The sequence below is a fragment of the Sinocyclocheilus grahami genome, unplaced genomic scaffold, assembly GCF_001515645.1.
Source record: "Sinocyclocheilus grahami isolate Dianchi unplaced genomic scaffold, SAMN03320097.WGS_v1.1 scaffold342.1, whole genome shotgun sequence".
Lineage (NCBI taxonomy): Eukaryota > Metazoa > Chordata > Actinopteri > Cypriniformes > Cyprinidae > Sinocyclocheilus > Sinocyclocheilus grahami.
In genome coordinates this window covers 601,793-629,685 of record NW_015505521.1, presented here as the reverse complement: position 1 = coordinate 629,685, position 27,893 = coordinate 601,793, and the positions used below count along the sequence as shown (strand labels likewise).

The 27,893-nt window shown below is 38.5% G+C and overlaps 2 protein-coding genes across 3 annotated transcripts in view; one reads left to right on the top strand and one right to left on the bottom strand.

The window, feature by feature from the left end:
* Positions 1 to 1,811: 1,811 nt before the first annotated feature.
* Positions 1,812 to 24,164, bottom strand: LOC107603188 (E3 ubiquitin-protein ligase Praja-2-like). Of its 2 annotated transcripts, none has more exons than XM_016295916.1 (9): positions 24,063 to 24,156; positions 21,519 to 21,710; positions 19,743 to 20,736; positions 13,887 to 14,054; positions 12,880 to 13,065; positions 12,157 to 12,271; positions 10,303 to 10,417; positions 5,583 to 5,698; positions 1,812 to 2,705 (listed from the first exon to the last, which is right to left on the bottom strand). In XM_016295916.1, exons 2-9 carry the CDS (start codon positions 21,706 to 21,708, stop codon positions 2,586 to 2,588), a joined length of 2,004 nt encoding a protein of 667 aa, XP_016151402.1. In that variant the 5' UTR covers positions 21,709 to 21,710; positions 24,063 to 24,156; the 3' UTR covers positions 1,812 to 2,585. The 2 variants fall into 2 exon arrangements, with proteins under 2 accessions (XP_016151402.1, XP_016151401.1); XM_016295915.1 differs by having other exon boundaries at positions 1,813 to 2,705; positions 24,070 to 24,164.
* Positions 24,165 to 26,171: 2,007 nt separating this feature from the next.
* LOC107603169 (alpha-mannosidase 2-like) overlaps positions 26,172 to 27,893 on the top strand; it is a 67,626-nt gene continuing 65,904 nt past the window's right edge. Inside the window, exon 1 of the mRNA XM_016295884.1 lies at positions 26,172 to 26,601. Coding sequence (XP_016151370.1) covers positions 26,476 to 26,601 — 126 coding nt within the window. The 5' untranslated portion in view covers positions 26,172 to 26,475. The remainder of the gene's footprint in view (positions 26,602 to 27,893) is intronic.

The following is a 27,893-nucleotide window of genomic DNA, read 5'->3' as shown; positions in this document are numbered from 1 at the left end:
AGACAGATAGAGAGAGACGGAGACAGACAGATAGAGAGAGACGGAGACACAGAGAGAGACTGAGACACAGACAGAGCGAGACAGACAGACAGACGGAGACAGAGAGATGGAGACAGACAGAGAAGGAGACACAGACAGATATACGGAGACAGACAGATAGAGAGACGGAGACACAGACAGATATACGGAGACAGACAGACAGAGAGAGACAGAGACACAGACAGATAAGAGAAGTGCTTAACCTTCAGGAGGTCAAACTAAATATTATATGAGCTGTCTATTTAATTTAATGTTTGCAGTTATTTTCTAGCAAAAAGTGTTATTTTCATAACACAATAGACAGAAAGATACATAGACTGAGACACAGACAGATAGACAGACAGAGACAGACAGAGACACAGAGAGACGGAGACAGACAGAGAGAGACTGAGATGGAGACAGACAGAGAGAGACCGAGACAGACAGACAGACAGACACAGAGACAGACAGAGAGAGACGGAGACACAGACAGATAGACGGAGACAGACAGACAGATAGAGAGACGGAGACACAGAGACAGGCAGAGAGAGACGGAGACAGACAGACAGATAGAGAGAGACTGAGACAGACAGACAGATAGAGAGACGGAGACACAGAGAGAGACTGAGACACAGACAGAGCGAGACGGAGACAGACAGACAGAGACAGACAGATAGATAGACGGAGACAGACAGAGAGATGGAGACAGATAGAGAGAAGGAGACAGACAGATAGAGAGACGGAGACACAGACAGATATACGGAGACACAGACAGAGAGAGACACAGACAGATAGATGGAGACACAGATAGAGAGACGGAGACAGATAGAGAGATGGAGACAGACAGACAGATAGAGAGACGGAGACAGATAGAGAGATGGAGACAGACAGACAGATAGAGAGACGGAGACAGATAGAGAGATGGAGACAGACAGACAGATAGAGAGACGGAGACAGATAGAGAGATGGAGACAGACAGACAGATAGAGAGACGGAGACAGATAGAGAGATGGAGACAGGGAGACAGATAGAGAGATGGAGACAGACAGACAGAGAGAGAGACGGAGACAGACAGACAGATAGAGACAGACAGACGGAGACAGACAGACAGATAGAGAGACGGAGACAGACAGACAGATAGATAGAGAGACAGAGACAGACAGATAGAGACAGACAGACGGAGACACAGAGACAGACAGACGGAGACACAGAGAGACAGATAGAGAGACGGAGACACAGACAATGAGATGGAGACAGACAGATAGAGACGGAGACACAGACAGACATACAGTAGATAGATACATACACAGACCGATACATACATACATAGATAGATAAAGTACAAGACAAATACAAGGCTGTAAAGGAAAGCTTGTGCAGGAAGGCCTTATATGGAGAAGAGTTGGGTGTGTTTTATGCAAATTACTGCACATTTCACATACTCTATTTATTAACATTAGAACAAGGTTAAGAACAAATGAATTAGGCGGAAATTTTTTGTGAGACGTTCTGTGCATATAAATGTGAATAATCCACATAATTATTAGTGAATAAGACCCATTGTGTTTTATTGTTAAACTTGGTTTACCACCTGACACCCTATTTGTGGAAAGTGCCTACAGCTGTTCAGTACGGTTTGTCTCACTGATCATTCAGCCAATGAAATCTGCTGGAAGGTTTATATATAAAAATCTTGAGAGTCATGTTAACGGTGTCTTTCAAATATACATAAATGATCTTTGGTTTGCCAGATTCCAGTAAATAGAGTCCACAATAATACGTGATTTGGGTGGCTGCACACCTGCACCGTTCTCAGAGTATTATTCTGCAGTGATACTTTCCTCCACAGATACAAGCTGCCGCCTCTAAATAACACGACATTGAATACATGCCAACTGCCTTAGCAATAAACGGCACAAAGCCATTTCATATTTGCAGTCCCCCACCATCATATTTTCCAGTTCAGACTGTGAGCCTCTCGCACGCAGTCTTCTGGAAATTATATTGCTCCCGAAGGTGCTTTTGTGAAAACAACCTATTCAGCGGCCATCATTGGGATGATTTATACAAATATGTTTGTGAGCCACAGTGAAATATATATCGCACTGCAATTATCATTCATATCCAGCTACATGCGCTTAAATCTGGAAGTTACAATGCGGCTGAATTACCTTTGAATGGATATCTAGAGTTCAGGGTGGAAGCCACTCTGAATTGATCAAAGAAATCATTACTTGAACCAAATGTGAGCTTTTATTGAGGGATTGCATTGGAGTTTAACTTGACATGAAAAGTTAAAGACATGTAATTATGTTTAGCCAGGATGTACAAAAACATTTTAATTGAAACATGAATAAATATGCTTCCTGTGAATATATACGTATTCATATTTTCTTAGAAAATAAGTTTGTTCGCCACGTTTGGGCCATGAATTGCAGCACAAGTCACTAGGTTCAATGGAATCCGAATGCTAGTTCAGGCCGCTGCTTGCCATTTCCTTGTGAGACTGATGATTTATTATTGAAATATTTCTTTGCGGGATGTTTAGATGGGTGTACGACTGCCGTTCAACACGTTCCCCCAGACGCACTGTGACTGGATGGCAGTGTTTCTTGTTCAGAATTTAAAGACGCAGGTTCAGTCACTGCCGGGGTCAGAACGTGGCGACACACTGGACATGTGCCAGACTGAAAATCATGAAAAGAAAGTATTCGGTACATATAAAGGTCATTATAAACTTCTGCTCTTAAAGGAACAGTTCACAAAAAAAATTCTGTCATCATTTACTCACAATCATGTTTTTCCAAACCCATAAGACTGTCGAAAACACAAACTACGATATTTTTAATGAAACCTGAAAGACTACCATTCATCCATTGAAGTCCATGGGCTAGATTTACTAAAAGCAAATTAGCAGTGGAAGATGGGAGTGGAAAGTTCTGCGGGTGATTACTGAATGTGTGAATTAAAGAACACAGACAGATCATTTCCATAATGGGCGTTAAATAATAGTGCAATTACCAGTAAAACTGACTACCGCAAATCTTCGTAAATCAGGCTTGTGTGCTCTAGAGGAGATCTGCATGGAGGAATGGGCCAAAATACCAGCAACAGTGTGTGAAAACCTTGTGAAGACTTACAGAAAACGTTTGACCTCTGTCATTGCCAACAAAGGGTATATAACAAAGTATTGAGATGAAATTTTGTTATTGACCAAATACTTATTTTCCACCATAATTTGCAAATAAATTCTTTAAAAATCCTACAATGTGATTTTCTGGATTCTTTTTCTCATTTTGTCTCTCATAGTTGAGGTATACCTATGATGAAAATTACAGGCCTCTCTCATCTTTTTAAGTGGGAGAACTTGCACAATTGGTTGCGGACTAAATACTTTTTTTCCCCACTGTAGATAGATACATACACGGATAGACAGACCGATACATACATACATAAATAGATAAAGTACAAGACAAATACAAGGCTGTAAAGGAAAGCTTGTGCAGGAAGGCCTTATATGGAGAAGAGTTGGGTGTGTTTTATGCAAATTACTGCACATTTCACATACTCCATTTATTAACATTAGAACAAGGTTAAGAACAAATGAATTAGGCGGACATTTTTTGTGAGACGTTCTCGTCTGAAAGGGAAACTCCTACAAATGCATATGCAATAAGGTCAGCCACAAAAATAACTGTCTGCCCTTTCATTGCTAATTTTCCCTGTGTCTTTAGTAAATTCTGACAGTAGTTTTTAATGCAAAAATAGGGTTTGCGCTGGCACAAGCTGTTAGTAAATTTGGCCCCATGTAGCCAAAACTTTGATGCTTCAAAATCTTCATAAAGACACGTAAACATAAAATATTGCATAGGGCCTGTTTACACCTGGTCATTTCATGCGTTTTCGCTGATTGGATATCTATCGGATTTGTTCAAACGTTTCCATTTACACTTGGCCACATAAATGTGTCATCGCAAAATGAATAATACGATCTTCAATTCCCACGCTATATTTAAATTGAACGGAGTTCACGTCAAAAAAATCAAAAGATAAGTGCTGCATTTGATTAATTATCAGCTAATTTCAAGATCAAAGACAGCAATAGGAGAGCGCGCGGCATCAGCACTGGAAAGATAAGTTTGTCTTACTACTTTTAATGAAGATGATTGTGTGTTGACCGTCTGCGTCTTACTTTAATTCGCGGCAGTTTGCACGTCGGCTTGCTGAAGCGATACTCAGCTACTCGTCCACTGTGATGCGTGTTGCATTAGCGTAGTCATATCTGACGCTCTCACACGTTTATTATTTTAACATTTTGGGAGGAGAAAAATTTGCGTATGTAGTTTCAACAACTAGATGCATTTACACTTGTCCAGTTTCGTCTGGAATGCGGCCCAGACCACCTCCTGAAGTGGTTTGAGCGATCGGATTTATATCAGTCTCAAATGCGTTTCGGAAGGCATTTACACCTGGCCTTTTCACGATCGGATGGCCATCCGATCAGACAAAATGCATGAAGTGACCAGGTGTAAACAGCCCCATAGAATCATAGGCTGCGTTTACACTTGGCATTAACATGTGATCACAGTGATCTGATCAAGCAGATCGGATCATCAGTCAATCAAGACACGGCACGTTTACACTTGGTAACATCAACTGACTTCTCGATCGGATCTGTATTTCCCGCGCAATATTTAAATAAGTCTGCGGTGCAAAGTCGACCTGAAGTGGTGGGTTTTCTTTTGAAAACCATTTTCAGTCGCGGGACATTTTACAAATCCCAAAAAATTAGGAGGATGAGGAGGCTGCAGTTATTAATAAGGTGGATATATTCCGTTGTGGAAACAGTAAAAAGAAACATTTCTTCCGACAGTTCGTGAGAGAGGGGGCGGGGTTTTGCGTGACATCCACCTGCGAATGCAGACAAGATGGCTGGATTGCATTTACATTACACTGAGATCCGATCACAATGCGTCCTCCACCTACCTCTGGACCAGGACACACTGATCGGATAACATTCCGATCAGAAGCACGTTTACACTTGTCTTTTCAATGTGTATGTAGACAACATCCGGATACAGGTCGCATGTTAATGCCAAGTGTAAACGCAGCCATATATGGTCATCGAAAGCTCAAACGTGCTTGCCTGACATGCATTTGTGTCGTGCATTAAGCTTCCATGTTCACCATAAATGATGAGCTCAATTTGTGTGTAGATAAATAAATTATATACTTAAAAGTTTATAGAAATACCTAAATTGAATCTCTTCATTATATAAAATGATAATGACTATTCAAAAGACTTGGATGCATATGGATTACCTTTACAATACAGTCTTTTTGGACTTTCTAATGCGTCAAAGTTTTGGTTGCATGGACTTTCAATGGATGCACAAAAACAATGAGAGAATATTGAGTTTCTTTATTCACGTTCTAAATTAACGAAAATCAAACAAGTAGGAATTAAAATGGGAGGAAAATGATGACAGAATGTTAATTTTTGGGTGAAATAACCATTTAATTTTTTTTGTCTCTTTCACAACCTCCAAGAAAAACAGCATTACCTTTCTGAGCCAGAGAGTGACACAGAGTTTATGGAACATGTGGCGGCACGGCAGCTGGGTTGCAATCTCATCTTTGACATATTCACAACAGCAGATGGCACAGCACTGCTCCTGCTCTGCAGAACCAAAGAGAGTGTGCATGTGAATGCATGCAAAAGGTTCAGCTTGTAAACCTATGACACCAATCCAAATATTTAAACATGTCTTGATCCAGTCACGCACACATCAAATTATTCATTTCAGTCATTAGGGCTGAAACTGAAGTCATTTTATGCTTTCCAAAGCAGATTTATCGCCCCAAATGCACTCAGGCCATAAAGTTGAAGTGGGCATTAGTGTGAGAGCATAATTTTCCTGGCATTCATCCCGTGTGTTGAGTTTTGTGAAAAATATTTCTCATCTGGTGCTCGTATTGCACTAAAAAACGAGTACACAAAGTATTTCAAGTTAATCACTTAGAGGTGATGAGTTTGGTTTCAGTGTCTGTCAGTGTGTCTCACACACACACACTACAATTTCCCAAAACTGAGAAACAGGAAGGCAAATTATGTAAATAGTACAACCATGTAAACTCACACCCTGTTCATACCACTCCTATAGAGGCTTTAATATCCCTCTTGACTGTAATATCAGTTCACTGTGTTATACAGTAGTGTATACAATTGCTGTATTCTTAAATGTTCATGTCTGTTCTGACCTGTTATGAACACTTACAATGTAAAGCTGTATGTAGTGTTGGAATTGACCCTTCCCCAGGAGTTTGATTGACAGGCGTTCTGACTAATCATAATGCAGAATCTGACATTTTGTCTGACAAACCAGACAGGAGAGTAGATTAACATCAGTGGACTTGAAATGGCGTGCACTGACGTCTTTCTGAAGTTGAAACAAGATACCTTCTGATGTTAATTCGTGCTGTAACTAGTAAAGAGGAAGAGATGATCGATTCACGTGCTGCTTGAACTGAGGCACTACAGCAATCAGTTACAAACCTGTATTTGTTGTTTGAATTTCTTAAATGACCAAATTTGAAAGGGGAGACATTAGGCGCGTTTCCATTACCCTTCAAATTGCGCAAATTGAAATTGCGAATTGAAAATACGCCTAATGGAAACGCCCATATATCGCAAAACAAGTTTACACGCTCGCATGAGGTGGTTTTTCAGGCAATGCGAAAAAGAAATAATTCGCAAAACTGCAATGGAAACAACTTTTTTTGCATTTACAGGTCACATGGCGTATGTAAAAAGTCATATGATCATTCTTCAATGTACTATAACCTCCAAGAAACACTTCATAAGTGGCCACGCTCCAGTATAAGGGGCTTTTCCCTACTATTAATGCTTAGACAATTTACACGGCACAAATCTGCGGTGCAGTAGGCGCGTTTCCATTACAGATTTGCGCAAAACTTTGGCGATATTTTATAAATGTCGATAAAAAAGTATTGCGAAATGACGGTGTTTCCATTAACCAATGTTATGAGACTTAAACATAACCCTTTGCCTCTCGCGATAAGTCATGGCAATGGATTTTGGTGGGATTCTGGCTATATTTATTCAAAGGCAGCTTATGCTTGTATCTTTACAGAAGCAGCAAAGAGAAACGTACGTGGCGCGGCTGGAATAAACCATAGACTGTATAAAAACCATTAACACAAGCATTGAGTGGCCGCAATCAGCTTCAGTGACCGTATCAGAGCCACACTACACCGCAGACGTGTGCAGTGTAAATTGTCTAAGCATTAATGGTAGAGAAAGCCCCTGGAGCACGGCCACTTATGAATTGTTTCTTGGAGGTTATTGAAGAATAACGATCATTGAAGAACGATCATATGACTTTTTACATACGCCATGTGACCTGTAAATGCGAAAAAGCCATTTCTATTGCAGTTTTGCAAATTTTTCCTTTATCGCATTGCCTGAAAAACCACCTCATGCGAGCGTAAACTTTTTTGCGATATATGGACGTTTTTGCGAAATTGACGCGTTTCCATTAGGCGTATTTTCAATTAGCAATTTCAATTTGCGTAATTTGAAGGGTAATGGAAACGTGCCTAGTAGTGTGGCTCTGATACGGTCCATTACCCTTCAAATTGTGCAAATTTAAATTGCGAATTGAAAATACGCCGCGCGACGCACGTTTCTGAAGCGGCTCTCTGTGCTGCTTCTGTAAAGATACACGCATACGCCGCCTTTGAATAAATATAGCCAAAATCCGTCAAAATCACACCAAAATCCGTTGCCATGACTTATCGCGAGAGCAAAAGGTTACGTTTTAGCCACATAACATTGGTTAATGGAAACGCCGTCATTTCACAATACTTTATCGACATTCAGAAAATATCGCCAAAGTTTTGCGCAAATCTGTAATGGAAAGCGCCTAAAATTTTTTCATACCAAAAGTAACCTGCTCGGTCTTGTCTGTCGGTGCTTTGTCAGTGACCTCTGAGATGTATTTTTGTGAAAACATGAAGTGTGGCGTGAGAGCGCCATGGCTTGACATACATAGTAACAATAACTAAGGGGGCGGGTCTTTGCAAAGGGTCAATTAATAGCTGCTCATGTCCTCAAACTCAGAAATTGCCCATTTGACATTGCTCATAAAGCCATATATATATCTCAAAATCATATACAGTACGTGTCAAAATTAGCATGTTAACGCATGCTATACATTTTTCAGTTTAGCACGTTAAAAATATTTAACGCAATTAACGCAGGAGCGGAGCCACGGTTGGCCACCCCACTCACAACTGCTGCTTCTGTCTCTTTCTCGACAAGAACTGTGTTCATTTAGATGCAGAACGTCTTTACCATCACATCAAACAAGTGACCTTTCAGACGCGCACTGCAACTTTACCTCAGCGCCAGGCGCGAGTCAAACGAGCGCGGAAAAGGTACAGGTGATGAGGAGCTTCAGAGTGCTCTACAACTGCACATTCAAATGCAGTGGCGTGCGCTGTATATCACTTCATATTAAAGTGCAAATGAAACTACGAGCATGCAATGCCAAAGTTATGTCATCAGTTAAGTAACGAAGTTACTAAATTTGATTAAAGCTGCCTTAAAATTGTGCATGCATGCAAGTATTTGTTATATTTGAGTCACATTTAAGAACATGTAGTGGTTTACAAAACTGTTCTGGAGCAGCCCAGCACTGTCTCTAAATAATCACTCAATAATACTGTATTGTTGAATGGCTATATCCAATGGTTAAATACATAATTTGAATTATGTTTCAAATTCACACTGAATGCATTAATGACTGATAATCGAAATGGCAAAATTGATAAAAGGAATCGCGATAGGTTTTTTTTGTCCATATAGCACAGCCCTAATAAATATAAAAATTTAAGGGGGTCTGAATACTTTCCGTACCCACTGTATATCTCAAAATCATATACAGTACGTGTCAAAATTAGCATGTTAACGCATGCTATACATTTTTCAGTTTAGCACGTTAAAAATGTTTAACGCAATTAACGCAGGAGCGGAGCTACGGTTGGCCACCCCACTCACAACTGCTGCTTCGGTCTCTTTTTCTCGACAAGAACTGTGTTCATTTAGATGCAGAACGTCTTTACCATCACATCAAACAAGTCACCTTTCAGACGCGCACTGCAACTTTACCTCAGCGCCAGGCGCGAGTCAAACGAGCGCGGAAAAGGTACAGGTGATGAGGAGCTTCAGAGTGCTCTACAACTGCACATTCAAATGCAGTGGCGTGCGCTGTATATCACTTCATATTAAAGTGCAAATGAAACTACGAGCATGCAATGCCAAAGTTATGTCATCAGTTAAGTAACGAAGTTACTAAAAAGTTGATTAAAGCTGCCTTAAAACTGTGCATGCATGCAAGTATTTGTTATATTTGAGTCACATTTAAGAACATGTAGTGGTTTACAAAACTGTTCTGGAGCAGCCCAGCACTGTCTCTAAATAATCACTCAATAATACTGTATTGTTGAATGGCTATATCCAATGGTTAAATACATAATTTGAATTATGTTTCAAATTCACACTGAATGCATTAATGACTGTAAAGCATGTCTGTGTGTCAAAATCATAATTATAATCGAAATGGCAAAATTGATAAAAGAAAATCGCGATAGGTTTTTTTTGTCCATATAGCACAGCCCTTCAGTTTTTCTTTTTTAATAAATCTGCAAAAATGTCAACAATTCTGTGTTTTTCTGTCAATATGGGGTGCTGTGTGTACATTAATGAGGGGAAAAAATTAACTTAAATGATTTTAGCAAATGGCTGCAATATAACAGTGAAAAATTTAAGGGGGTCTGAATACTTTCTGTACCCACTGTATATACATACATACATACACACACACTCTTTCTAAATGCATGATTATTGATATTATGATAATCGATACATCCATGGATTTTTTTTAAAGCTTGATTGAGCGTAATTTCTATTAAAAAAGTTAATCAATCAAAAACTTGATCTGCCACTGGAACAGCCAACTTCCCTCTGGTGACATATGCCAGACTTCTCCAATAATAAAGTATGCTTAAACCCCATAAAATAATGCTGCGTAAAATAATGTATTCCTTATTTGTTTTTACTGATCTTCTACTAAACACAGAGTCTGTCTGAAATCACATTGTTTGAGCAGATTAAAACTGTATACAGTACTATAAGACACTTGCTGACTGCAGATTTGTATTTTGTGCACTTTATGTAGCTACAAGTAAAGGCAGTAATACCAGTGTTTTCGGCATTCATGGTGATCTGGGGTAGGCAGTCGATGGTCTGTTCGGTGGCGGGGGGATGAGCCTGCTCCACATCTATAGCTAAAGACTCCAGATGAGCCAGTGCTGCCTGCAACACAACAAAACACATTAGCATATTTAATTTCCCCTGGATAAAGATAGAAGCAAGTTAATTATACATTAAGCCTTACATTGCCAGTGTGCTCTCTCATTGGCTGAAATCAATGGAGTCTGCTGGGGTTTAACAACATCAGTCAGCAACTGATTCCAATTTCTTAATATTGTCTTTTTAGATGAATTAAGATGGATCATTTATTTGTATAACTTAGCTGCTCATGTAAACAATATTTATGTTAATGAAAAAGCAGCATACATTACGGAAGACTACTACGCTTTCATCTCATTAAGACATGAACAATAATTAAACTAAATGACATCTTGAGACTCCATTTAATTATGACCATTAATTAAATTGGTCCAGATGAAGTATAAAAGAAGCTATACTTCATTAAAAAAAAATACTCATCTGACTCTTAAAACACTCTTGGTAACATCAAAACCTAATATAGTTAGACTGCACAGTGACCCAAACGGCGATATTACAATACTAAGGAAGCAATACAGACTCCCTTCAGTTTGGTAAGTATTTCAATATATGTTTTATGCTAGAGCTGCATGATTAATCTAAATAAAACCGTAATCGCAGTATGGCTTAGTGCAATTATCAAATGGCAAAGGCTGTGATTAAATTAAAATAAATATATATATATATATATATATGCGGTGTGTTTCATAGTGAAGCGTTGCATGGTGTTCTCCATCGAACTCCATCTCTGCATCTGCTCCGAGTTTAGGTCAGTTATAACATGCATTAAGGAACGCAACATGCACCATCCATCTTCTCATACTTGTAATTAGAAGCACTTACAAACAAAAGAGAAGCTTTAAAGGCTCCTTAACTTTCACATGTAAAACTACCGAACTTTTAATTAAAACAGCCATAAATTAGTACTGTCATTTGAAATATTTTTATTATTTTTCTACTGTAAACTGTAATGAAGCAGAGATCAGGGAGCTCCTCGCTATCCGCGCTGAAGCAGAGATAGTTTGCCAGCTTAGTGGAACATTACGCGTCACATCGTAATGGGTCTTTACAGGATGTGTGTGAATGCACACACAGATTCCGGAAAACCACTGGCAGTGTGAATGAACCAAAATCAAACGATCCCGAGACAAATCACAGAACACATTATCTGTGTATTTTCAGGAATCTCTGGGTGAAAGGGACTTTATAGCATCCAAGCGAAAGATAACACCAACATGTCAGAAAAAAAACTTCCAATCCAATACAGCTCACCATCCAAGTAACAGCATTCCTCCAGTAAAGCATGGAGGTGGTAATATCCTGTTATGGGCTGTTTCTCTGCAGCAGGGACTGGAGCACTTGTCAGGACAGAAGGAAAAATGGATGGGGCAAAATACCATCAAATTCTTGAGGAAAATCTGCTGCCCTCTGCCAGAAAGTTGTCAATGGGAAGAAGGTTTACCTTCCAACAGTGATTCTTTTCTATACCCATTGTATATAGATGTTTCAAAACTCACAAATTAAAAAAAAAAAATCGCAATCAAAATTTTCAGCAGGAAAAAAAGAAAAACAATGCTGCAATATAACAAAGAGTGAAAAATGTAAGGGGGTCTGAATACTTTCCGTACCCACTGTATATATGTTTCTAAACTCAATTTAAATTGTGATCAAAAAAAGAAAAAAAGAAAACCATACAATCAATCCCCACCCCCCCCAACAAGTTGTGCAAACCAAGTTTATGCAACAGTGCAGAGGTCCCTCACCTCCATAGCCTGAGCAAGACGCTCCTCTAATGCCATGTAAGTAAGGAGCTGGGAATGATCCACGTAAGAGATTGCTTGAGCCATCCCAAAACCATCACCAAATTCATCCAGGAACCTGAAAAACAAAGGCCTTTAAAATACAGCCTCTCTCTTAGTCGGCGTGTCATGTTGCATCCAACACATTAAAATAGTTCTTATTGTAATATATGATAGTAAATACATTTCATCAACATTTTAAATATTTTTGGCTTTTATCTGTGGGGTGAATCTCATGAACACATGGCATGTTTCACCCAAAATTCTGGATTTATTTTTTATTTTTTAATAAAGAAATGCAGCCTATTTTTTAGGGCAGTGATATATTTTTATGACAAGTACATTTTCCTTTCAAATTCTCATTATTATAATGCGTAATGATTGTATTATTACAGTAAAAAAAAGGCATTATTATTAGTTGAATCTACATAAATTCAAATGAGTACAATAAAAACTATCATGAATAAGACGGAGAATGATTTTCTTGAATTACGGTAATGAGAATGAAAATAAAATATCACAATCGCAAAAAAAAAAAAAAAAATCTAAAAAATTTTTTTTAATAGGGGTTTTATAGGGACATGTTCCTGACATGTTTCATGAGATTTACTCCGTGAGAGTTAAAGGATATCATGACATTACATTGTTTTTATTATTATTATTATTTGATCTATAAGGTTTATTGACCTCCATTCTGTGTCCAGGTCTTCACTCATGCTGGAATCATCCTCCAGGTTATTGTTGCCATCCAGAATAAAGAGTCCAGGGTGCACAAACTGACTGACACCATCGGGATCTTCATCACTGCTGCTGCCCGAGTCCTCATTATACATGAGCCAGGGGATCTCGCCCTCCTCCAGAGGGGTCTGCTCCCTGAAGAACACCACACACAGACACAGCAGAAAAATACAGGTTCATGCAGTTAATAGGGATTTTAAATATTTAAATTAACCTGACATTGCATTTCAATCTATTCCTGGTGACCAAAGATATCAGAATAATAGCAGTAGCACATGTGTCTGTGTTCCATATGTACACCACGGCTGTAGACAGACTCATTTGTCAGTAAATGATGGGCATTAATCAAGTCCAGATAAGTGGCCTACCCAGACAACATTTTATTTGTGCCATATGTGCGTGACCCTAGTTAACTCAATACATGCCCATGATGCCCAAAAATGTGATCAGTAAGGCAGCTCACTGAGCTTTCATAACTACTACTATTAAAACTAACATACTGAGTAATGAGTATGATTAGGTTTAATTAGGTTTTTGTAGCTGAATACAGGGGAAAAGCCACAAAAATATACAATACAGTTGCAGAGAGACAAGAAGTGATAGGGAGAGGGAATGCACAGTCTTCAGTATCTAAAATAAATTTTAAAAAAAAACTTAAAAATACTCGTCTTTGTCAATGGGATGTGAGCGGAGTAATAATGTTATCCAAAGTATTATTAAAGTGTTTAGAGCAGGGGTGTCCAAACTCGGTGCTGGAGGGCCGGTGTCCTGCTGAGTTTAGCTCCAACTTGCCTCAACACACCTGCCTGGAAGTTTCTAGCATGCTTAGTAAGATCTTGATTAGCTGGTTCACGTGTGTTTGATTAGGGTTGGAGCTAAACTCTGCAGGACACCGGCCCTCAAGGACCGAGTTTGGACACCACTGGTTTTGAGTTTGTTAGAGGATGTGTGCTTACTCTAACGCGAGGTTGAGAGAAGGCACTTCCTCCAGACTGCTGCTGCTGCCAGGCGGCTCATCCATGCCAGGCAGCGTCTCCCAGCTTTCTTCACTTGTGCACCTCTCCTTCTCCAGCCCAGAGTCAGATGTCCACGAGGCCGACCACTCGCCCTCGCTGAATTCTGAGCTGCTGCTTAGAACACAGAGCAGGTTACACGCACAAACACACGTGAGCCCACCTCGTAAAAGTCAATCTAATCCTCTTAGCTGAAGATCCTTAGCATGCGGAACGAGCACCCACTGAGAGCCCCTTTGGCACCTCGCTCATTTCCTGCTGAGTGCATACCTTATCAAGCATTCACAGTAAACGCCCAAGCTCATGCTTGACTTCAATTATGAGGATTTGTATTTAATTTTTTTATTTAAATGGGCTATCAAATAGAGCTTGAAACTCAGTTCAAATTTAGTTCTTTCTTAAAGGTTCCATGAAAAGAGGGGCTTAACCTTCCGAAAATGAGGTTTGACCACCTGACTTTAACTATTTAAGTTAAAATATTTAGCAATTTTGTAATTTTCTATAAATAAGCAAACAAGCATTAAATAGTGCAAATACTTACAAAATGTAAATATGTATCTTTAATATCATTTGTAACAGGGTTGAATTGTTGAGCTTGATGAATACATTCAGCAGGTCATGTGATGTAAAAATGGAGAAAACTTAGAGTGCATTTACTTCCCACAATGCTATAGAAGTATCTAAATATCTAATATCTAAAATGTCACAAAATAGGTAACAGGGTTGCACAAAATGTGGGACCCAAATATTGTGCTTTTGTTTATTAGAATTTAAAAAATTAATTTAAAAAAATCAACAAAAGTATTACGTTTGGGGTCATTACAATTTGCATACCCTTATTCAGCAAGGACGCGCATTAAATTGATCAAAAGTAACAGTGAAGACTGAACATTTGTCTATAATATTGCTAAATATTTCTATTTCAAATGGATGCTGTTCTTTTGAACAGTCTATTCAAAGAATCCTGAAAAACAAATGTACCTCAGCTTTGAGAAAAATATTAAGTAGCACATTGATAATAACAAAAAATATGTCTTGAGCACCAAATCAGTATATTAAAATGATTTCTGAAGAATCATATGACATTGAAGACTGGGGTAATGATGCTGAAAATTCAGCTTTGCATTGTAGGAATAAATTACATTTTAAAATATGTTCAAATAGAAAATAGTTATTTCAAATTGCAATAATATTTCACAACATTACAGTTTGTACTATAATTTTTGATTGAACAAATGTAGCCTTGGTGAGCATAAAAGACCGTTTTCAAAAGCATTAAACAATTTACCAACCCCATTTTTTTAACAGTAGTGTTTATACCATCTAAAGATTTTCTTCCATTACCATGTAAATAAAATGAAAAGGGTGATATGACATCAATTTGCACCCCAATTAGGAAAAGTGCAATAGTATAACCACTAGAATCTCATCACACCAACTGTTGTATTGACCACTGGCACTGTAGCAGAAGATCTTTATATATATATTATATATATATATATATACACACATACAATTATTCTGTACAAAGTAATTCTGTAAAAAATTTAACACATCGAGATAAATGCAATACATACTGTACCTTTCATCACCCTTTGTAGATGGGTCACATTTCTCTCCAAAATACTCCAGATCTTCCCAGATCTCATTATCATCATCCTCATTTTTCCTGTCCTCAGAGTTGAGGTCACTCAAGGCCATGGGAGGAAAATCAAAGAGGAACTCATTTTCAGGGCTTGTTTGTGCGAGGAAACCCGGAGGTGCCGAGCCACACTTGTTTCTGACCGCTAAGCCTGACAAATGGCTTGCTTCCTCTTTTTCTGAACCTTTCCTCATTTCAAGGTGAGTCTCGCTCGTCTGTTTGCGGATCTTTGGCCTCACGACCATTTCGGACTGAAATGTTTCTTCAGGGTTGGTTTTCCCTGTGTTTTTATAGGAAGCGGGCGCAGAGCTGGCCGTAACCCCATGACATTTTGGAGCTTGGTCTTCACCAACCAACAACGGACTAACTTTGTTATTTGCTTTTACAGTTCTTTCAAAACCTGGTTCCTCACAGCAAAGGTCTGCTGCGCTTTTAGAAGGTGCTATTTGCACTGAATGTTTACTTATTTTTGAAAATACATTAGGATGTGAATCCTCAAGTGAATTTCCATCCAGTTCACAAATGCCATCAAGTCTCTTCTGAGCAGCCTGAGATGGGTTTAAACACAAGTCCTCCTCTTCAGCGCCGCTACTGTCAGGCTCATAGGCATCAATGTTGATGTAACTCAGAGCTTCTGGGTTGGGCTTCGGGTCTTCACTGATGGGCCACACTCTAGCATGTTCACTTTTTTCCATACCAGAATAATATTTTCTGTCATATGGCACAACCTGGTCACTCTTTGGTCTCTTGAAATGGTTCGAGGGTGCTTTTGTGACTCTACACAATAATGACTGCCTCCTGTTGTGTCCCTCCTGATTTGATGCAGCATTTAACTCTGGGCACACTGCATTTGTGCATGCCGTCGGAAGGATAGTCTGAAGCACTGAAGGAATGTTGCTCTTTGATGCTATAGAGGAAAAAATTTTCAGTTAGGCCTATCACTCTTGCTCCTTCACTGGATAAGTCAATTGTTTTGTGTATATAAGGAAGCAAGCATACTAGCAAGTCTATTTTTCTTATTGAATTATTATTATTATTTGATCTATAAGGTTCATTGACCTCCATTCTGTGTCCAGGTCTTCACTCATGCTGGAATCATCCTCCAGGTTATTGTTGCCATCCAGAATAAAGAGTCCAGGGTGCACAAACTGACTGACACCATCAGGATCGTCATCACTGCTGCTGCCCGAGTCCTCATTATACATGAGCCAGGGGATCTCGCCCTCCTCCAGAGGGGTCTGCTCCCTGAAGAACACCACACACACAGACACAGCAGAAAAATACAGGTTCATGCAGTTAATAGGGATTTTAAATATTTAAATTAACCTGACATTGCTTTTCAATCTATTCCTGGTGACCAAAGATATCAGAATAATAGCAGTAGCACATGTGTCTGTGTTCCATATGTACACCACGGCTGTAGACAGACTCATTTGTCAGTAAATGATGGGCATTAATCAAGTCCAGATAAGTGGCCTACCCAGACAACATTTTATTTGTGCCATATGTGCGTGACCCTAGTTAACTCAATACATGCCCATGATGCCCAAAAATGTGATCAGTAAGGCAGCTCACTGAGCTTTTATAACTACTACTATTAAAACTAACATACTGAGTAATGAGTATGATTAGGTTTAATTAGGTTTTTGTAGCTGAATACAGGGGAAAAGCCACAAAAATATACAAGACAGTTGCAGAGAGACAAGAAGTGATAGGGAGAGGGAATGCACAGTCTTCAGTATCTAAAATAAATTTTAAAAAAAAACTTAAAAATACTCGTCTTTGTCAATGGGATGTGAGCGGAGTAATAATGTTATCCAAAGTATTATTAAAGTGTTTAGAGCAGGGGTGTCCAAACTTTCTTCAGTATCTAAAATAAATCAAAAAAAAAAAAAAAACTTAAAAATACTTGTCTTTGTCAATGGGATGTGAGCGGAGTAATAATGTTATCCAAAGTATTATTAAAGTGTTTAGAGCAGGGGTGTCCAAACTCGGTGCTGGAGGGCCGGTGTCCTGCTGAGTTTAGCTCCAACTTGCCTCAACACACCTGCCTGGAAGTTTCTAGCATGCTTAGTAAGATCTTGATTAGCTGGTTCACGTGTGTTTGATTAGGGTTGGAGCTAAACTCTGCAGGACACCGGCCCTCAAGGACCGAGTTTGGACACCACTGGTTTTGAGTTTGTTAGAGGATGTGTGCTTACTCTAACGCGAGGTTGAGAGAAGGCACTTCCTCCAGACTGCTGCCAGGCGGCTCATCCATGCCAGGCAGCGTCTCCCAGCTTTCTTCACTTGTGCACCTCTCCTTCTCCAGCCCAGAATCAGATGTCCACGAGGCCGACCACTCGCCCTCGCTGAATTCTGAGCTGCTGCTTAGAACACAGAGCAGGTTACACGCACAAACACACGTGAGCCCACCTCGTAAAAGTCAATCTAATCCTCTTAGCTGAAGATCCTTAGCATGCGGAACGAGCACCCACTGAGAGCCCCTTTGGCACCTCGCTCATTTCCTGCTGAGTGCATACCTTATCAAGCATTCACAGTAAACGCCCAAGCTCATGCTTGACTTCAATTATGAGGATTTGTATTTAATTTTTTTATTTAAATGGGCTATCAAATAGAGCTTGAAACTCAGTTCAAATTTAGTTCTTTCTTAAAGGTTCCATGAAAAGAGGGGCTTAACCTTCCGAAAATGAGGTTTGACCACCTGACTTTAACTATTTAAGTTAAAATATTTAGCAATTTTGTAATTTTCTATAAATAAGCAAACAAGCATTAAATAGTGCAAATACTTACAAAATGTAAATATGTATCTTTAATATCATTTGTAACAGGGTTGAATTGTTGAGCTTGATGAATACATTCAGCAGGTCATGTGATGTAAAAATGGAGAAAACTTAGAGTGCATTTACTTCCCACAATGCTATAGAAGTATCTAAATATCTAATATCTAAAATGTCACAAAATAGGTAACAGGGTTGCACAAAATGTGGGACCCAAATATTGTGCTTTTGTTTATTAGAATTTAAAAAATTAATTAAAAAAAATCAACAAAAGTATTACGTTTGGGGTCATTACAATTTGCATACCCTTATTCAGCAAGGACGCGCATTAAATTGATCAAAAGTAACAGTGAAGACTGAACATTTGTCTATAATATTGCTAAATATTTCTATTTCAAATGGATGCTGTTCTTTTGAACAGTCTATTCAAAGAATCCTGAAAAACAAATGTACCTCAGCTTTGAGAAAAATATTAAGTAGCACATTGATAATAACAAAAAATATGTCTTGAGCACCAAATCAGTATATTAAAATGATTTCTGAAGAATCATATGACATTGAAGACTGGGGTAATGATGCTGAAAATTCAGCTTTGCATTGTAGGAATAAATTACATTTTAAAATATGTTCAAATAGAAAATAGTTATTTCAAATTGCAATAATATTTCACAACATTACAGTTTGTACTATAATTTTTGATTGAACAAATGTAGCCTTGGTGAGCATAAAAGACCGTTTTCAAAAGCATTAAACAATTTACCAACCCCATTTTTTTAACAGTAGTGTTTATACCATCTAAAGATTTTCTTCCATTACCATGTAAATAAAATGAAAAGGGTGATATGACATCAATTTGCACCCCAATTAGGAAAAGTGCAATAGTATAACCACTAGAATCTCATCACACCAACTGTTGTATTGACCACTGGCACTGTAGCAGAAGATCTTTATATATATATTATATATATATATATATACACACATACAATTATTCTGTACAAAGTAATTCTGTAAAAAATTTAACACATCGAGATAAATGCAATACATACTGTACCTTTCATCACCCTTTGTAGATGGGTCACATTTCTCTCCAAAATACTCCAGATCTTCCCAGATCTCATTATCATCATCCTCATTTTTCCTGTCCTCAGAGTTGAGGTCACTCAAGGCCATGGGAGGAAAATCAAAGAGGAACTCATTTTCAGGGCTTGTTTGTGCGAGGAAACCCGGAGGTGCCGAGCCACACTTGTTTCTGACCGCTAAGCCTGACAAATGGCTTGCTTCCTCTTTTTCTGAACCTTTCCTCAATATACATAATTATCATGCACAAAGTTGTACAATTCATTAAACTAAATGGAAATACATGCAGTACTGTACCTCTCATCACCCTTTGTAGATGGGTCACATTTTTCTCCAAATTTCTCCAGATCTTCCCAGATCTCATCATCCTCCTCCTCATCTACTTTGGCGTTATCGTCACCCTCATTTTTTCTGTCCTCAGAGTTGAGGTCACTCAAGGCCATGGGTGGAAAGTCAAAGAGCGACTCATTTTCAGGGCTTGTTTGTGTGAGGAAACCCGGAGGTGCTGAGCCACACTTGTCTCTGACCGCTGCGCCTGACAAATGGCTTACTTCCTCTTTTTCTGAACGTTTCCTCCTTTCAAGGTGAGTCTCGCTCGTCTGTTTGCGGATCTTTGGCCTCACGACCATTTCGGACTGAAATGTTTCTTCAGGGTTGGTTTTCCCTGTGTTTTTATAGGAAGCGGGCGCAGAGCTGGCCGTAACCCCATGACATTTTGGAGCTTGGTCTTCACCAACCAACAACGGACTAACTTTGTTATTTGCTTTTACAGTTCTTTCAAAACCTGGTTCCTCACAGCAAAGGTCTGCTGCGCTTTTAGAAGGTGCTATTTGCACTGAATGTTTACTTATTTTTGAAAATACATTAGGATGTGAATCCTCAAGTGAATTTCCATCCAGTTCACAAATGCCATCAAGTCTCTTCTGAGCAGCCTGAGATGGGTTTAAACACAAGTCCTCCTCTTCAGCGCCGCTACTGTCAGGCTCATAGGCATCAATGTTGATGTAACTCAGAGCTTCTGGGTTGGGCTTCGGGTCTTCACTGATGGGCCACACTCTAGCATGTTCACTTTTTTCCATACCAGAATAATATTTTCTGTCATATGGCACAACCTGGTCACTCTTTGGTCTCTTGAAATGGTTCGAGGGTGCTTTTGTGACTCTACACAATAATGACTGCCTCCTGTTGTGTCCCTCCTGATTTGATGCAGCATTTAACTCTGGGCACACTGCATTTGTGCATGCCGTCGGAAGGATAGTCTGAAGCACTGAAGGAATGTTGCTCTTTGATGCTATAGAGGAAAAATTTTTCAGTTAGGCCTATCACTCTTGCTCCTTCACTGGATAAGTCAATTGTTTTGTGTATATAAGGAAGCAAGCATACTAGCAAGTCTATTTTTCTTATTGAAGTGAATTAGAATGAGATTTTAATCAATTCAATCATTCATTTTAATCAAATGTTGTTGCGGTTTTCATTTGGTTTAGGGGTGAAATAAGACCTGGGCATTCCTTAACAGTCAGAAACCGAAAACCATTTAAAAGTACTTTCTACCCACCCTCACCATTCTCGTATATATTTGCATAATAAAGATAGATAGTCTCCTACAGGGTTTCAGTCTACACCTTTTAAAGGTGATAAATGCTTCACTCTAAAGCAGAAAAACCCACACACGCATATTTCAGCTCTTCAAAACTCCTGTTACTGTACATTCCCAATATTACAAAGCCATTTATTCACCACGAGAACCTCAATCTCAAAATTCGTTCCTCCACTTTTGTTGCTCAAAGACTTCCAGTTACTCCAGACTTGTTTCCTGAAGTTTGTAATTTTAACATAACATAATAATATTATAAAAAAAAGTGGCACTTTCAAAACACTGCCTTGTTTGTTTGGCATTGGCTTGGCTTGAGTTTGGGGTGGGACTATGAGTTTTTCAACCAATAGCAGTCATTCATTTTGCAAATCCGTTTTTGTTACATTTGTGGTGAGAAAATTACACACTTGGGCTTTAATGTTGAGTATCTCTTTAGTTTCATCATCCACTAAGGGTTTCCCTCACCAGCTGCTACGTACCCAACGCCGGGTCCTTTCGACTACTCGTCCTCTCCTTGTTTTGACAGTCCTCAGTGGATGCGACTCTTTGTTTATCTGTAACAGGCCGGAAACTGATATACGCATGTCTCCGGCCGTATCTCCTGCCTGAGATGGTCTGGTATCCTCCTGCTGGTTTGGGCCACGCAGACTTGCCTGCTTCTTGACCCATTCCTACAAGAAACAGAAAATTCACATCATGAACAATAACTAAAGATAAAACCATAACTATATTGCCGTCCACACCAACCCGAGATAACGTTCTGTTTATTATAAGTGTGCACTGCAGTTATGTAATCTGCCACTTTAAATGCTCAAGCTCTTTGAAGTCAGATAGATTCTGATTGCCTGTTAATGCTTTTATTGGTCATCAGTTGAAAAAAAAAAATTATTCTTCCAACTATATCATTCCTATTCTCAAAGAATCAGAATGATTATTAAAACTCTGTAGTTAGAATTAGAGCCCGACCGATATATAGTTTTGCCGATATTATCGGCCGATATGAGCCTGTCGCCGATATATCGGTAATAGCGAATATTTTTTTACAGAACATATAACGCAGATAAAATGCTCGAAATGGTGTAATTACTTAGTTTGTCCAGCAGAGCGCGCTCCATTGTTTGCTACTGGCGACCTGGATGAAACACTTTAAAGCTTAAGTCTATGGAAAACCATTGAAACTTTGAACGGGCATATCTCCGTAACGGTGCGGCAAATCCGCACCAAATTCAGGGGATTCCTTCAGCTCGAGGAACCCTCTCGAACGCGAATCGATTGTACATCTAGAGGCCCGCTTTCGAATGAGACCACTGCCATGTCGATAGCCCCCGGGGTTCGGGAGTTACGGGTGGTTAAATTCACGGTCCGGCGTTGTCTTAGTCAACCATAAGTGCCCTGCGAAGTGGACTTCACATGAAATTCCGCCATGATTTCAGTTCCAAGGGAACGTACACACTACATTCAAAGGGCATTAAAGTGTGCGAGACGTGAATTTATTTTGTATTTATTTACAGAGGTATATTATGTCACTTCTCTAGTAAGTTTCGTCTGTGTGAAGACAGTAGCTCTAGTTAGAATTACAGATATTGTCCTTGGTGTGAAAAGGGTCATTCACTGCTGACAAGATGGGCTCTCAGTAGTCTATGCAGTAGTTTTCTAAAACTGGTGCTCCATGACTAGAGAAAACAGAGAAAAATAGCTGCTGCATGTTCTTTTGACAGAGAATTTTTTTTTTTTAAGTAAATCCGAATAATTCACTTTTGACTCCCAAAGTTAATAGGCCCCACAACTGTGTTGATCTGACTGTCCATGAATAAAAAATATGAAACGCTTGATTTGTAGTTTTAACAAAAGCCCCAAAGCTGTCAAAAGTCCGCCGATGACAAATAAACGGGCTATCTGAGTGCAGGTAACAGAAGGAGTACACATCGTTCACGTACATATACTGACACTCTAATGACGAAAGCTTAAAAATCTGCAAACTTAAACCTTAAGTGTCCAACTACTTTTTGAGGTCATTGCACAAAAGGCACTTAACTCGTTTAATTATTCTTTTAAATTAAACAAAAGCACCTCCTATAGCTATGCTATTATGAATCAATCCTTTTGTTCGCTTTTCTGCATTTTGACTTCTGCACTTAGTCTTGCAACCCAGCCTTGTGGAACTGTGAATTTGATTGACTCCAGTATGATGAATTGCTCGTGATGTTCCTCAATTGTCACTTCGGATTAAAGCATCGGCTAAATGATTAAACGGAACAAAGTAAATGAAAACACACTGTTGTGTGACACCTGAAACATCAAAATCAAACACTTCATCCACACATGCAAATGTTGCACAGTGTTGTGTGTCACATACGCCCAAAACAAAGAGGATTCAATTCTTCTAAACAAGAATCTCCATCTTTGCTGCAGAAAATGCAGCAGTCTTTTATGCATTGGTTCAATCCCTTGTTAAACACATGCAGTTCAGGTCTTGAATCCTCTACTAATGAATCATGGGTGTTAAATATAGGAAATATCGCAAATGTGCAATGCAGTGCCACTCCAGGACCAGGATTAAAAAGAATGAAAGCTTTCTAACCCATGACAGATCACACTAATGCTGCTCAGAGTAACATCACGACAGTTCTTTAGCACAGCCTGATCATAACCCAACAGTGTCATGTTATTTTTGTCAATGTAGTTTGCATCATATCCGTAAACAACGCGCATTCAAGGTGCTTAACACATGCTTATCACGTTACATGGAGATGTATCATTACAATAAATGCAATTGTTTTCAGATTATTATCTAAAGAAGCACACAAACCTCATGATACACATGATCAATTCAGTCGAATACGGGCCCTGATGCAAATTCAGTGCAGCTAACAAGCTAACGTTAACTAATGTCTGTCGCCAAGCGCTACTGCCTCTAGAGCGTGGATTTTAATGTCTGCCGACGCCTTCATTCCTCCACTTTCACGCAGAAAACTCACACAATGTTTGTTTTAGGAAAGGTGTCGTCTGTTAACGGACAGTACCTGTTACCTGTGCTCCTGGACGCCTCCCGTGTCACAACTAACTCTGCGAACGTCACCACGAAACTTAAGAGTCACGTGACATCTGCCCGCCAATCAGCTGGGAGCATCATTGGCAGCATTATAATCGGTGCAGCTAGGCAGCTGTAAGCCAACTGCAACACCACGTGTGCAATTTAAAGTCCAACTTGAAACCAGAAAGCAGGCCGGGATGGGATGGGGTGGAATGTTACAGGACGGGACGGGGCAGGGTAGGATAGGATAAGATAGGGAGACACATTGGAATAAACAAGTGTTAGGATAGACTGGAAATGCCTGAAAACCACATATTAGGAACCTACTAATTAGAGGAAACATGTTGCACAATATATAATTTCCCTTGATTAATCAATTCATCAATAATTTATTAAGGCAAGACACTACAGGTAAATAGGGTAAAACATTTAACTATATTAGGTGATTAATCAAAGTATATTAAGATAATTGTTTTGCATTACCGAGTAAATATTGCACAAATGTCCAGAACAGAAATCTGAACATTGGATAAACCAAGCATTTTGTTGACACGGAGTTAAAAGTAGGGGATTTTGGATCTCCTTTTACCACTCCATAAATCTGAAAATACTGTCAACAGCCAGAAAAAACTAAATCAGCATATTTTATACAAGATGTTATACAAATCAGGCAAATGTTTTATGAACAAACCCTTCTGTATAACCTTTCAGAATAAAGACTGGAAATCTTGGTGTAAGTTCTAGATTACTGAAGAGGAGATTTCAGTACATGAGAAGAAACTCATTTTGAGAAAACAGCCTTTAAAGCCAAGGTATGTATTGTAATCGAAATTTACACAGGCAAATAGATAAGAGTGTAAGAAAATAAACTCTTATATATATATTTACATTTAGTCATTTAGCAGACGCTTTTATACAAAGCGACTTACAAATGAGGACAATTGAAGCAATCAAAATCAACAAAAGAGCAATGATATACAAGTGCTATAACAAGTCTCAGTTTGCTTAACGCAGTACACGTAGCAAGGGTTTATTAAATAATATCATAATTAAAAGAAAGAAAACAGATCGAATAGAAAAAGAATAGAGCAAGCTAGAGTTAGAGGTCTTTTTTTGCTTTTGTTAATTGTATATTAAATGAAAAGAAAACAGATAGAATACAAAAAGATTAGAAAGCTAGAGTTAGTTTTTTTTTTTAATAAAACAAGCAGCAAATGAATAGAGTGCAAGTCTAAAAGGGACAAGTTTTTTTTAAAGAATAGAATATATATATATCTTTTTTTTTTATTCTTTTTTTTTGTTTTGCAGACTGTTATAAAAAGAAGAGGGGATGCCACACAGTGGTAAACATGGCCTTGTCCCAACTTTTTTGAGATGTTGATGCCATGAAATTTAAAATCAACTTATTTCCCCCTTAAAATGATACATTTTCTCAGTTTAATCATTTGATATGTCATCTATGTTGTATTCTGAATAAAATATTGAAATTTGAAACTTCCACATCATTGCATTCTGTTTTTATTCACAATTTGTACAGCGTCCCAACTTTTTTGGAATCGGGTTTGTGTATATATGTGGGTGTATATTTTGGACCTTCATCTGAAAATCCACTAATTTGAAAGATGATAATTTATGGAAGCAAAATAACTAAAAACCTCAAAATTAACCTGCGTGCCTGAAAAAAAAACAAACCTTAATTCATATTTTAAATCTTAATATTTTTTTTAAAAAATATCATTAAATGTAACACAGTAACACTGAATACATGTTTAGTTATAAATTGCTAAATTTTTTTTTTACACTTCTATAGGCCTAGATATACTACAGTGCAGGCTATTAATTATATCAATACCTGTCAAATGGTTTTTATTGGGACGGAGGAAAATAATAAACTAATGTGGAGGGGGAGAGATTTTTTAAATGTATTTTACACACATTATTTTCGACCCTACAGATAAAGACAGCCTCAACAGAAAATTGACTAAAATGTATGGGCTCACCTGAGAGAGTGTGTGTGTGTGTGTGTGTGTGAGATGCAGGCTATTCACTCGTTAGGCGGCGCAACTCTACACTCACTTTTCCTCTGTGTGTAGCAGCAGCACAGTGAGCGCAGGAAGGAGGCAGGGCTGCCTGTCTGACCATCGCAATTTGCTGAATCACACAAACTCTTCCGCATCGTCAAAACTTTGAAGACACATCGTAGTGGATTTCGGTCCGTGCATACACAACGCGACAGTTCCCCGCGGTCAGACAGAGAAGCTGCCCCCTTCCGCGCAACTCTTCATGGCGAAAAGACCTTTCTTTTTCACTTCTGCCTTCTGTCACCTACGGGACCACCGCTCGCGAGACTCAAGCCTTTAAAAGTTTGCCTTTCATGTGAATGTACAGGACTCGTCTGAGAAATGAAGCTCAGCAGGCAGTTCACCGTTTGTGGCAGTGCCATATTCTGTGTTGTGGTATTTTCCTTGTACCTGATGTTGGATCACATAGATCACAGCAAAAACCCGAATGGAGAGAGAATTCAAAACGTGAGTAGGCTACGCTACTCCGGTCTTACATGCTTATCAATAAACGCTGTTACATATAGAGTGCTGTCAGCAGATGTGTGTTTTCTGTGTTCAGACTATAAACGTATAGGCTAATATAAACTCGATGGTGATGTGGTTGATAAAAGACGGTAGTTTGAATGGATAGTTTGCTTCTTTCCAAGTGACATTACACTATTAAAATAATACACAGACACAAAGATGGCTGTGAACAGTCAGTCATTTCCTGCATTTCCTGTTTCTCATATACTCTATCGTGCGTTTTCCATGAAATAACTTAGAATACGACACTGTTGTAAGCAATCAAGAAATCGAATGAAACGAGAGATTCTGCTTAGCTTCGGATAGTGAACTGAACTCAAAGCTCATTTCCTCGTAAGTCCTCTGCAGCGTTCATGTGCTACGTTTCAAAATCCCACCGAGTTAGTTTGACGTTTGACATTCATTAGGCATTCGGGGTTTTTTGCCAATTAAACTCTTTGCAGCGTTTATGTTTTGAGCCCAAACGAACTCAGATAGACATAAATATATGCCCTTTATGTTGCACAAGGCTTCATTTCTAGGAATTAAAAAAATAATAATCAACCATTTAAATTAATTAAACAATTTAATTACGTGACATTATAATATAAAACCAATACTAAAGTGTTCGGGAAAACATACCTGTTATCGCACAAAGCTCCGTTTTTGGAATTACAATTTAATGTTTTTTATAATAATTGTACAACTTTTAATGTATGCAATAGTATGAATCCATTAAACGTTTGATAGCTTTATCTCAAACGGTGTCAGAGTTTAATTAGTTTAAGGTGGGTACAGTATATAAAACATATAAAAAATATGGATTCAGTACTGTATATAAAAACAGTAAAGGCATAATCTGAAAACAAAACAAGCCTTGTGCATCATAGGGAATAATATTCTGAATATTTTACAGTTGGTTTGATAGCTTTATCTCAAACTGTGTCAGAGTTTAATTAATTTAAGTGGGTACAGTATATAAAACATAAAAAATATGGATTCAGTACTGTATATAAAAACAGTAAAGGCATAATCTGAAAAAAACAAGCCTTGTGCATTATAGGGAATAATATTCTGAATATTATACAGTTGGTTTGATACATTTATCTCAAACTGTGTGAGAGTTTAATTAATTTAAGTGGGTACAGTATATAAAACATGACAAATATGGATTCAGTACTGTATATAAAAACAGTAAAAGCATAATCTGAAAAACTACGACTTGTGCATTATAGGGAATAATATTCTGAATA

Coding starts and splice junctions, on each gene's coding strand:
- LOC107603188 (XM_016295915.1), bottom strand. CDS start 21,708: ATGGGTCAAGAAGCAGGCAAGTCTGCGTGGCCCAAACCAGCAGGAGGA. Junction 10,418..12,156: donor GTCTTGCTCAGGCTATGGAG/GTGAGGGACCTC, acceptor GTTGTGTTGCAG/GCAGCACTGGCTCATCTGGA. Junction 2,706..5,582: donor TCACTCTCTGGCTCAGAAAG/GTAATGCTGTTT, acceptor CATGATTTTCAG/TCTGGCACATGTCCAGTGTG.